This window comes from Crotalus tigris, unplaced genomic scaffold (assembly GCF_016545835.1).
Source record: "Crotalus tigris isolate CLP2741 ecotype Arizona unplaced genomic scaffold, ASM1654583v1 scf7180000023608.1681014, whole genome shotgun sequence".
In the NCBI taxonomy this organism is placed as follows: domain Eukaryota; kingdom Metazoa; phylum Chordata; class Lepidosauria; order Squamata; family Viperidae; genus Crotalus; species Crotalus tigris.
Genome location: NW_024100075.1, coordinates 1,016,371 through 1,029,671, shown reverse-complemented (window position 1 = coordinate 1,029,671; position 13,301 = coordinate 1,016,371). Strand labels below are relative to the sequence as shown.

The 13,301-nt window shown below is 38.0% G+C and overlaps 1 protein-coding gene across 2 annotated transcripts in view; it reads right to left on the bottom strand.

Moving 5' to 3' along the window:
- The window catches only part of GMDS (GDP-mannose 4,6-dehydratase), a 273,055-nt gene extending 270,699 nt beyond the window's left edge, over window positions 1-2,356 (bottom strand). The window contains exon 1 of one of the 2 annotated variants that reach the window (XM_039319712.1): window positions 1,403-2,356. In XM_039319712.1, coding sequence (XP_039175646.1) covers window positions 1,403-1,447 — 45 coding nt within the window. In that variant the 5' untranslated portion in view covers window positions 1,448-2,356. The remainder of the gene's footprint in view (window positions 1-1,402) is intronic. The other variant, XM_039319713.1, reaches the window with a different exon arrangement.
- Between the last annotated feature and the right edge of the window lie 10,945 nt (window positions 2,357-13,301).

Sequence of the window (13,301 nt, the reverse complement as noted above, 5' to 3'; positions counted from 1 at the left end):
ATAACTTTGATCAATTAAATAAATAAATGTTAGAAAAAGAGAACAGGACCAGTTGGCAATTATCATTCTTCTTGATTAAACTCAGTTGTCTTCATCTCAATTTAAACCCAGATGTTGAAATAGATTGCCAAGATATAATTTATCAACTACTTCCTGGATCATTTTGGATCCATTTATAAATCACAAGGATATGAATAAACTGTGCAAAGAAACAAAAGCCACCGCCTATTGCTCAACACTTTACTGGTAGAGCTATCATGGACCTTTGAACTAATAAAAATGAAGAGCATTTGTCACCTGTTCTTTACATATACCCAGATCAGCCCTACAGCTGGCAAACACCAACTCTTCTATTTGCCTTAGGCTGCTTTAGGCTCCTTTAATTCCATAAAAAGACAAAAAAAACCAAACACCTTCCCTCTCATTTTCTAAGCAAAACCACTGTACTCAGCTGCCTATCTGCTCAGCTTTTACAGCCACAGGCTGCTGGTGGCTAGAGAGAGGTCTTAAAGGGACCAGGCACCAGCAGTCCAAGTGCTAGCCATTTTGCAGGCAGCCTGTCTGCATATTGAAAATGCACTTTCAAATAATAAAATATGATCAGTTCTGATTACCTATCAAAAACATTCCAGGATGTGACTTCTATAAAATTCTAGTAACTCTTTTAGTAATTACTAAACATGCTACCAAGGAGATGTAAACGTTTTTTTCCTTTAGATCATTCTATTAAATGAGCAAAAAACCATGACACTTGGGCAATTCCAAGCACAATATACTTAAGGGGAACTTCTCATATTACATATTCTTGTATGGAAGTGGTTCCTCCATATAGGAATTATTTTACCCTGCTTATATGAAATACAAAAATTACCCCTTTGCAAATATATACCATTAAAAAATAAAGATTTATGAAATGGGACCATGACAACCTGTAAGTTAAAAAAATAGACTTTTGCATTTAGTAATGCCCATTTTTTGGAATCCTCTGTTAAAAATATTACAAGTGGGGAAAAAACAGCACATTGAAATGTTTCAAAACAATACATAAATATTGAACTAGATACACAGTCAACATCAAATAACCTTATAACATACCTATGAACAAATGTATTCATTGCCATGGTTGTCCTTAGGAATGCATTGCAGGAAACACCAGTAAGTAAATGCAGCATTTAATATTTTACTATAAGCTGCCCAGAATCACTTAGGTGAGACGGGCAGTGTAAAAATGTGATGGATAAATGGATGGGTGATGGATAAATAAATAATCTGCATAGATCTCCTTTCTCCAGTGATTTTCCAAGCACCCAATTTCTCTCCCCCCCCCCACTTTGTCTTGAATAAAGCATGTTATACAATATTTTCTATAACATTAGATGAAACTAAGTTCAACTATACCTACCTGGCCAGTAATGCCAGTGATGAGAGCTACTTTCTTGGTGCTCATACCTGCACAGGTGTCAACTGCCAATTCACAGTTGGGGCAGGTGCTTTCCTGCTTCTGAGGATACTCCAGTGCCTTAATAGGGGAGGGCTTCTAGAAATTCTCTGTTGGGTGCAGAGAAATGGGAGGGAGCCTAGCAATTGGATGAGCTGTACTTGCAAAGAGGTGTGTCGCCCGGGTACTCTTAATTAGAGTACCCGGAAAGGGATACTGTCAAGGCGAAAGCTCCGTTTAATGGCACTGAAAGAACAGAAACGATAACGAAGGCTTCGAGAATAAGTGGAGAAACCGGGTTGTGGGTTTGGGCTTTAAAAACGGGGGGGGGGCAGGTCAGAAAGGAAAGCTTGGCGTTTGCTATTGGGGTGGCCGGGATTTGGGCTGCATTTTCACGTTCGTTTCGACACGACTCTCCTGGGTAACTGGGTTATCTTCCCCTTCCCGTCGTTTCTCCCTCGCTTGCTTGCTTGCTTGCGACCCGGTGCACCTCTGCGCCACTATCTCCGCGCGCGCTCACCCATCCGCACCCGCTCCTCCGTCCTGCCGCGCGCTCAGAGCGTTGGATCGCTTCTATTCTAGGCTCGCGCGCCCCGCAACCAAGAAGGGGTGGGGAGAGAAACGAGACACAAACGCCACTCAAGTCTTTCAGCCAGCCGGCCTCTCGCTTCCGCTTCTTGAAAAACAGCGGCAGAAAGTTTTCTACCAGCCAATCAAAAGGAACGGCAAATTTAATGGGGGGGGAGATCTTGCCTTTATATATATATATATATATATATAGTTTATAGGGAAGAGCTCAGCGGTATTTAAAAAAAAGTGAAAGGGGTTGAGAAGAGGCGGGAACTTGAGGAGGGGTAGAACAGCTGTGGGAAGTACAAGGAGAAAAAACTGAAAAGACGGCACACGCACGGCCAACTGAAGGATGCTTCCGGGTTTTAGCGAGCTGAAGGAAAAGATGCCCTGCGCGTGGAGCGCATGCGCTCCGGGAAGAAAGTCTTTAGAGAGGGCGCCACCTACTTAAGGAGGAATAAAGTTCAGCCAAGAAGAACTTCAGGATTGATGAAGTGACATCCAGTCGGTGTCGACCCTCAGGGACCTCGGAAATAGAAGTTCTCTCAGATAATCTGTCTTCGACTCGATGTTGTAATTTTCTCGCTGGTGCATTCACTCCTCTCCGAGCTGAATCCAATCACCTTGCTGCAGGTCATCCTGTTTTTCTCTTTCCTTCATCGTTCCCCAGCATTGTGGACTTCTCCAGGAAACTGGGTCTTTGCATAATGTGCTCAAAATATCATAGTATGTGCCTGATCATTCATGCTTTAAATGAAAATCCTTAATTGATTTGTTCTATGATCCACTTGTTGGTTTTCCTGGCTGTCTTCGGTATCCTTAAAAGTCTTGTTTTAGGGCCAGAATTTGAATGCGTCTATATGCTTTCTGTCTTGTTTTTAAGTTCACAATTTGAATTTGTAAGATATAAAAGGTAAAAACATTATCTGAACACATCACAATATTGAAATATATTTTCCAAGACCTTGAAGACTACAAATTTCATGAAAGGAAGAAAGTTGCTGTATATAAGCACAATGTGGTAAACCAGAATCGCATTAAGTCTTAGCATACATTGAAAATCAGTGCACCACGTAATAAGATTTATTTGTTTTAGCATGACATGTTATACAAACTTATTAAGTTGGTATTGCTAATTTTGGCTTTTGATTTAATATTGTTTTTGAAAGCAGTGGGTAAGAAGAAAAAATGGGAATTAGCAGAGAATAGCAGAGAATAGAAAATGGGAAGGGTGAGTCTGATTTCATTCATGAGAAGGTTAAATGGTCTGTTGAGATTTAAAAGGATGTTACTGCTACATGAGAAAAAAAAAAGGATTTGGCATAGACCTGACTTTTTAGCAGTATGATTAGATAGCATCTTGATGCATGAGTAATTTTTATTTATAATACTGTGGCATTGTGCCATGTTTTTAAAGATACTTCTTTGTTTCAATACATAATTCTGCTGTTTGCTGGAATAGAGTCTTATGGTATAACATTTTAGTATGGCACAGGCCAACAATTTCCTTGTATTATTTGAGGAAATAGTTCCAGTATTGTTTTAATCCTGCTGCCTGATGAATGTAAATAATTTATGACAATCTTGCAACACAATTTGTAACTGATATACTTTTTCCCCAATTGTTAGGGAGTAACAGTAGATTCTTGGGATAGTGGGAGAGTGATTAGTCCCATGTTTCAGAGAGTAGTAAGAAGGAATCAGTTTGGGGGACTGAAGATTATTAGCTAATTTTTCAGGTCTAAAAAGCAAGGGAAGATGACAGTGTTTGAGCCAAGGGAAATGAACACGACAAAGGGAAGTTAACCTGACTGAAATTGCATGAAATTGGGTGGGCTGGATGAAGGGATAACAAGCAAAGTCTAGCTACATTAGAAAATCATGAGTAGTAAAGATGGTAATGAAATGGAAAAGACAGACGTTCCTTTCCAGGGATGTTGACAATAACTAATCTACAATGTAGTGGCCTGGATGTTCAAAAGATCAAGCCAATATTGTCATGTAACACTAATATTTCAGGAGTTACATTGGCTGCTAGTTTATGTCCATGTGAAATTCATAGTGCTGGTTATAATCTTTAAGTCCTTTAGGGTTTGGAGCTTGTTTTTCTGTAAGACTCCTTACTCCTAGTAGAGTAATAAATACACATGTGATCAGGGACCTATTCAAGTAAACTTGCATACATTTTTTCTTTTGTTCAGTGTGTCCAATTCTCACAAACTACCTTTCAAGTTCCTACAGTTTTCTTGGCAAGGTTTTTCAGAGGTGATTTGCTGTTGCCTTTTTTCTAGGGCTGAGATAGAGTGACTGGCTCTAAGGTCACCTAGCTGGCTTTGTGCCCAAGGCAGGATTAGAACTCATGGTCTCCTGGTTTCTAACATGATGTCCTAACCACTATACCAAACTGACTCTAAACTTGCATAAATACAGGTAGTCCTTGACTTACAACCCTTCCTTTAGTGACCATTCAAAGTTACAACAGCACTGACAAAAGTGAAAAGACCGTTTTTCACATTTATAACTGTTGTAGCATCCCTGAGGTCACATGATCAAAATTTGGCTGCTTGGCAACTGTTTCATCTTTATTATAAATAATTGTGGTGTTCCAGGATCATGTGATCACCATCATCCATTTTCTGACAAGCAAAGTCAATGGGGAAGCCAGATTTGTGTTACTAACTTAACTGCAGCGATTCACTTAACAGCTGTGGCAAGAGAGATTCTAACATGGGGAAAAATTTACAATTGACCCGCTTTAGCAACCAAAAGTTTGGGCTCAGTTGTGGTTGTAGGTTGAAGAATACTTGGAACTACCCAGGACAGATTGAAAGTGGAAGGAAAAACTTCATATTTGTTGCTCTCTAATACCAAATAAGCACATGACAGTTAATGCTGAATATGCAAATTCTGTGACATGTCTTCTACCTTTAAAGTTGCAACGGCATACTTATATAATAATTAATAGACAATCTTATCAATGAATATTTGTAAAAGCCCACTTCAGATTTTGCTACTTTATTGTAAAAAGGGAGGCAAAAAGCTAGAATTAGCAAACGTAGCTCTTCAAACACCTATAAATCTGTAAATGTCTAGATGATACTGATTGACAGAAAATATTTGGAGGATGAGTACAAAATAGAATATCCTTTTTAAAATCAGAAGAGTGAGGCAAAATTGATATGCAGCAATACTAATCAGATTGTTCTTATTTTAATATGGAAATAGATGCCTTTTCATATATATACTTATATAATTCCTACTCCAGAATGATATATTTTCCTTTTTTGTTTTAAACTGACATATTCTTCATAAAACAAAGACTTTCCCTGGGTTGTAATAATACAAAACTTTGGAGTTCTCTGGATTTAAACATATGCTCAAAAATCTTAGATTACTTCTACATAATTGAAAGTATTATTGTAAACCTAGACCAAAAGTTCCTGTTAATTTCCCAAGGAATGTCCATGATTTAGTCTAGACATCAAGAAGCTTGTCCACTTTCTTCAGTGAAAATTGGTTATTGGCAAGATTGTATCTGGCTTTGTTATAAAATTAGTGGAGTAGGTTACTTTTGAAAGTGAGACTGGGGAAAAGTATCCATTTCACTATTTGAACTCCTATGATACAGTGAATTGCTTATCTTCCACATCTGTGAAAAAAAATATTTTGTTTAATATTTAGCATTCTATGTAAGTATAGCTGAATGTAAAGCTGTCTCTTTTTGTTATATTGCAGTATGCTAAAAAGAAAGCCTGTAATAAAAGGAAATATTATAGTCTCTTTACAATGTCCCATTAGTACATAGAAAATTACTTCCGGTGTTTTATTACCTTGTTAAAGCTGGGAAAGCACCTGCTCCTTTTGCCAAAAGGAAACAAACAAGTTAAAGTAATATTATGAACAATAATATTTTCTGAGACTCTGGGCCACAGGTTTAGCAGCATTCTAGGATGATAATCCAAAAAAGAGTGAGTAGGGCCTATTTAGTTACTCCTTTGGTTTGAAACTTTTTGAAGGGATTCAAAAATTACATAGTAGCCTGTAATAATCCCAACCTCAGACTAATTAATTCCAGTATAATGATTATATTGTCTGGAATACATACAGTGGTACAACACAAGACATTCATTCAATTTATGTTTGGTTCACGTTTATTCCACTGAAATACTCAACAGCTAAGTGCATGTTTCTTTGGCAAGTGCTGTTTAAAAGTGTGGAAAATTGCAGTACTGTATATGCCGGCGTATAAGACGACTTCCGGAAGCGCTAAACTTGGTGCCAAAGACGGGGGTCGTCTTATACGCCGAGTCGTCTTATACGCCGGAAATACTGGTAGTTTCCGACGTATAAGACAACGTTCTAGGAATGCGGCTCAGCGACAAAGACGGGGGTCTTTTTATACGCCGGGTCGCCTAATACGCCGGCATATACGGGTAATTAAAATGTGCAATTTTAGTTGAAAAGAAAAAAAGAAAAATGAAAAACAAATACAGTATATCCTAGTGGATTTTATAGATTTATGAACATGGCGTGACATATACTGCTTAAAATATTATCTCCTTAAAATTATAAATTGATTTATGAATATATGCAACTATGGCTTGTTGGGACAGAGGATGGATTTTATTTTTGTTATGTAGCTTTTTTTCGGGAGAGGGGAGAGTTGTACTTTATGGTGTTTTGTTTATTTCAATGTTTTCTTAGTTTGTTCAAATAAAATTTTAAAAAAATAATTAAATACTTGTTTCTTAGACAAATAAAACCTAAAATTGACAAAATATGAGAACACAAGCTATGTGATCTATGTCAATAAATATTAAAAACATCAATATAACAATGTCAGATTGGGGCTGAATCATTAACAACACTGACGAAATCTTAATAGAAATGCTGCTAGCATTATATATTCCTCTTTTAATTAAAACTGAATGTCATACACATCCCTTTTATTCATAATGAATCTGTAATTCAGTTTGATTACTTTGTCAACATTAGAAACAAGTTATCAAACCAATGCTTCATCCATAACAAATTCCTTGGAACTAATCAAAAGCAGATCTGAGATGTAGAAATTTGCAAAACTAGATTAATCCACTTTCCTTGGAATGTCAATACTTTACTTGAAGATGGAAAAATAAAACAGTAATTCTGCCCTAGTATCACAAAAGTAGTGAAGTGAACTTAAGTTCTTACCAAGTGGTTAATAAACATAAATGATATACAAATAAGGAGAAATTCCTATTTTTTTGCATGAAATGAAAGTGCAGCTGAAATCATGGATACAAAGTATAACATGAGCAAAGAGTTAATTACATTCTGAGTCTAAAATTAGTAAGCCAGAGCCATTTCTGGATGCTAGGTTTAATCATATCATCCTTCAGTTCAAGTGTCTTTCTAGAAGGCTGACGACCATGATTCTGTTTCAAACTCACTGTTCCACACTCTTTATAATTTGAACCAGTCCAGTAGTATTTGTTGCTACTCCAAGAATCTCTTTGTTATCCCCATATTTTCATTAAAGATATAAATACTGTGAGGAAAAGAAGTGGGGAAGAGGTTAAGAGGTTATGAAGAGAAGGCTTAGGGTGAGGTGATAGCTGTCTTCCAGTACTTGGATTGTCACAAGGAAGAGGGGCTCAATTTGTTCTCCAAAGCACTTGAGGGCAGGAAAAGAAGTAATGGATGGAAGCTCTTCAAAACGAGATCCTACCTGGAAGAATTTCCTGACAGAATGATTAATCAATGACACAGCTTGCTTCCCAGTGAGTGCTCCATCTCTGGAAGTTTTCAAGAAAAGATTAGACAACCTTTGTCCAGAATGATGTAAAGACTCATGCCTTGGGCAGGAGGTTGGTCTAGAAGACCTTCATGTTCCCTTCCAGCCATATGATTCTATGGTTCTAACCTTTAATAGCAGTCTAAGAGAACATTTAATAGCTGTGGCTTTTATCAGTCTTGCATGAGAAACCACATTGCCAAACTGCTTCCTTTTCCAAAAATGATTAAATTTAAAAGACTCTATACAGTAGGTCACTGGGGTAGCATTTGATACAGCCCAGTATCAGCCCTTATAAAAAATGAATATTTCCTCCCTAAAAAAGATGGCTCCTTGGGTAGTATTTGCTGATCTCTTGGAAATTGTGAACCCCTTGCAGCCTTCTTAGCCTTGTATATTGCAAACATAGGGCGAAAAGGGATACCTGAATACCTTTAGGTTGAAAAGGTTAATTTACAGATAGTTGCTTCAGACAGTGTATTTTAAAATGACTCTATTTTTTTTAAAAAATGTATTCCTAGAAACTTCAAGAAATGCACACATAGAAGTGTTGTCAAATTATATTTATAAGGACAGAAATCCCAGTAAATCCCTACTTAATTCTAATAGGGCAATTAGTCTTGATTTAGACTGTAAAGTACAGTGTGACTGTGGTATTCTCTACTGATATTGGATCTAGTCCTATGGCTCTTTCAAATATTTAAATTCTCAGGGTTCATACTATGTTCCATGGGCCTTGGATTTAACAATCACTGAAAGCTGGAAAGATATACACTTTGATTCTTACAATTATTGCAGGTTCCCCCAGTTAGGAACTCCCAAATGATTTGGTGCTTATAGATAAAAATACATGTAATGTGTAAAAGTTGTTTGCATAATATGAACAGGTTGATTCACCTTTCTATATAATAATAATAATAATAATAATACCATCAAACATCCACATCTGCCTATCCCAGGTCCTGGGTAAGGACTCGATAGGTAGACAAAATGCCAAATCCAGTCTGAACATCTGGCTGACTGTGCGATGATCAAATAATAATAATAATAATAATAATAATAATAATAATAATAATAGCACAAGACCAAGCCTTAAGGACAAATGCATATAAAGTCAAAATTGAGAAGACAGCAACAGACAGTAAGTGCCGACTATGCAAAGAAGCTGAAGAAACAGTGGTAAGCTGCTGCAAGAAGACTGACTACAAGCAGCGGCATGACAAAGTAGCAACAATGGTACATTGGAAGATCTGCAAGAAATATCATTTGCCTGTAAGCAAGAACTGGTGGGATCATAAAATAGAGAAAGTCATAGAAAATGATAAAATTAAATTGCTCTGGGACTTCAGAATTCAAACAGACAAGCACCTGCAACATAACACCCCAGACTTAACAATTGTCGATAAGAAAGACAAAAAAGTCTGGATAGTGGACGTGGCAGTGCTGGAGACAGCAGAATAGAAGAGAAAGAACTGGAGAAGATAACAAAATACAAAGACCTACAAATAGAAATAGAAAGACTGTGGCAAAAGCAAGCAAGGGTAGTACCAATAGTCATAGGCGCCTTGGGTGCACTCCCAAAACAACTGGAGCACCACTTGAACACCATTGGCATTGACAAATTTGCCATTAGTCAACTGCAAAAGGCGGCCTTACTAGGAACTGCTTCCATCTTGTGACCATATCTCTAATACCATCAAACATCCACATCTGCCTATCCCAGGTCCTTGGTAAGGACTCAATAGGTAGACAAAATGCCAAATCCAGTCTGAACATCTGGCTGACTGTGCGATGATCCATAATAATAATAGTAAAGTTGGAAGGGACTTTGGAGATCATCTAGTCCAACCCTCTGCTCAGGCAGGAAACCCTATACCATTTTGGACAAATGGCTGTCCAGTCTCTTCTTAAAAACTTCCAGTGTTGGAGCATTCACCACTTCTGGAGGCAGGTTGTTCCACTGGTTAATTGTTCTAACCGTCAGGAAGTTTCTCCTTAGTTCTAGGTTGCTTCTCTCCTTGATTAGTTTCCATCCGTTGCTTCTTGTCCTGCTCTCAGGCGCTTTGGAGAATAGCTTGACTCCCTCTTCTTTGTGGCAGCCGCTGAGATATTGGAACATTGCTATCATGTCCCCCCTCGTCCTTCTCTTCATTAAACTAGACATACCCAATTCCAGCAGCCGTTCCTTATATGCTTTAGCCTCCAGTCCCCTAATCATCTTTGTTGCTCTTCTCTGTACTCTTTCTAGAGTCTCAGCATCTTTTCTGCATCGTGGTGACCAAAACTGGATGCAGTACTCCATTGTAAAGTGGTATTAATACTTCACACGATCTTGATTCTATCCCTGTGTTAATGCAGCCTAGTAGTGTGTTGGCCTTTTTGGCAGTTGCAGCACACTTTCTTGTCTGAAAGATGCTTCCCGGTGCCCTCGAAAAGAAAGACAGCTTCTTGTCTTTAAAACAAATGCAGCTCATATGGTCTTGTTAAAAAAAAAAAGTATGACGTGAAGAGCATTCCTTTTCGTGTAATAAGCATCCTGCATTATATCTGAAGATATGTCCTTCATTCTTTTAACTTCAGGATATGGATTGGTCAGTCATGCAACATTAACCCTCCTCATAATTTTCCAAATTGTCATTGGCTGAAGTCTGTAAAAATAGTGAAGTGAATGATGGAAAGATGCAGATAATAGTACTGCTGATGTAGATGTGGCGCTTGGGATTAATAATTCTTCAGAGCAAAAAAAAAAAAAAAATGGCAGTAGAAAGAGCAGTTGATAGATGTTCTAAAACCAGATGCTGCATCTAGCATAAATAGCGACTTCACATTGTCAATCAAATTATGTGAGTTGTTAAAATAGCGCAGTAGATTAAAACCTTGAAAGGAGTACCATAAAAGGTAAATTGAAGAAATGAAGAATTTGAACATGACACGCTATCTTGATGTTCCAGATGTTTTAAAGGAACTTAAAGTAAAAGTGTTAAGAATTCTGTCTGCCAATCAGCCAGCAGCAATCATGATTCTGAAAACCGAACAGAATGTTATGCTGGAAGAACTTACCAAAAGAAAGAACATATTTAATATGGGTTGAACTGACTGGAAAGAAAAAACCATTCCTAAAAAAATGTCCAATGCATCTGTATGGAAGAGGCATTTGGGTAGCAACTTAGAATTCTGCCATCTGCTTCATTCCAAATCTCTCATCTTCTCTCAAAGTGACGTGATCCAGAGCAGGGCATCTTCTGTCCACAGTTCTTCCCAGTGGACACATGTACACAATAACCACTCCACAGTGCCCCCAACAATCTGGGTCCTCATTTTACCAACCTCGGAAGGATGAAAGACTGAGTCAACTCGGAGCAGGTCAGGATCGAACTGCTGGCATATGTAGGTGTTATGTCAAGGAGAACAGAAATATACACAGAGAGGTAACACATAAAGTACCCACCTGATAATACATCTGTCTCTTACACTCAGAAATACATTGTCTTTAAAAATCATTTGAAATGACAGATGGTCCAAAGTGTAGGTGTCCACTGATTGGCGGGTGCTAATCATTATGAACTCCTATCTTCCTGGCCTTGAGTTGGTTACTGTAATGCAGTAGTTCTCAACCTGTGGGTCGGGACCCCATTTGGGGTCAAATGGCCATTTCACAGGGGTCGCCAAACAACACAGTCCACCATTTTTTCCCCCTTTTCCTTAGCTGTGTTACTCCCTTTTATTCTATTGGCTTTTGAAAGCCAATAGAATAGACTCTCTTGAATAGAGTCTAATTCTATTGGCTTTCAAAAGCCAATAGGAATTGTCCAGGCTGTCTCTGCCCTGCTGAGCCCGCCAAAAGTCCCATTCTGCAAATGGTGCTGCACCAGTTGAGTAGTCCTCGACTTACGACCGGTTGAATAGTCCTCGACTTACGACCGGTTGGGGGTCGCGGCATTAAAAAGGTTGAGAACCACTGCTGTAATGGAACGTGGGAATGATCTTGGGAGGCAGGCAAAGAGCTGCAGCCATGGCAACAGTAAGATAATAGGCAGCTTAGCTTACAGCACAACGTGTAGCAGGATGTGGGTGTAGCAAATGTCTCCTAGGAGATCCTCCCTAGTTTCTTGAGTTGTAAAAGCAATGGGGGAGAAATGCATTTCCAGGCTTGCAAGATTCTGTAAATTTAACCTTACAATAAAGTGAAGCAAGTTTTGGATGGTGCTTCTTGCCTGGATTACCTGGCAAGGCTGACAATTAACAAAAGGTATCTGAGTGCTAGTTTGAATTATAAAACAAATATGGCTTGGTACATGGATACTTACAGGATGGCTAGATGAGGAGGCCCTCCTGGGAGAAGCTTCTTCTGATACTACGTTTCAATGCGAGGAGAAAGGCTGAGGCTAGAAGGTAATACTTGCTTTACAAGTGCTAGTTGAGTATTTTTGAGATTTTTTTCATTTGAAAAGAACAAGGGCACAGCTAGGTTAATACTGTATGTGATTTATTTCCTTTGCATAATATTAGTCGATATAGGAGTCTTTTGCTACTCCTAGAAGCAATATTTGAATGCATTTCAACTCCGCCTGACAACATAGAAAATCATTGTTGTTGTTTTTTTTGTTTTTATTGAATTGGGGCCACAATCAATTTATACCAATGTAGAACTTTGGGAATAATATGGTAATATATTTGGGGCTTCCTAAGCGTAGCTAAGCTTAATTGAAATATTTCTTTATAACTGTTATTCCAGGATGTACAGTAATGAACTTTGTGTGTAGTCTGTACTGCCATCTACTGGCTCTCTTTGATAAACATATATTACCATTCACAAAACTTTTTTTTTTAAATACTGCATGTGTATTTCTTTCCAAAATAAGTTTAATAAATCCATATTACCAGCAGCTCTGTTTCTTTAAATATTATAGGGGAGATTTATCCTTTAAAATATGTACTTCATACTGTAAACATTTAGAATGATTTTAGCAAATAACTGCTGAACTGCTTCTCTTCCTTCCTTCCTTCTTTCTGCTCCCTACTGTTTTCTCCTTACTGGCTTTTTATCTTTAGGAAAGGATTTGGATTCCATTATCAGTAATGTTCACTCGACCAAATAAATAACACCTATTATAAGAAGATTATTTAAAGAAGACTTAATTTCAAGAAGGAATAGCCCTAATCATTTTGCTAAATACTCACAATGATTATTATTGTAACTATTACTGATTCATGAGTCTCCCATGTTTAGCACTAGCAATAGTACTTAGACTTATATACCGCTTCACAGTGCTTTACAGCCCCTTCTAAGTGGTTTACAGCGTCAGCATATTGCCCCCAACAATCCGAGTCCTCACTTTATGACCTCGGAAGGATGGAAGGCTAATTAAACCATGAGCCAGTGAGGATCGAACCTCTGGCAATCAGCAGAATTAGCCTGCAGTACTGCATTCTAACCACTGCGTCACCATAGCTCAATAGTTAGCTTAGCTATAATTAGTTTAGCTATAATTATTTTCATTTCGTAACAAGAAACGG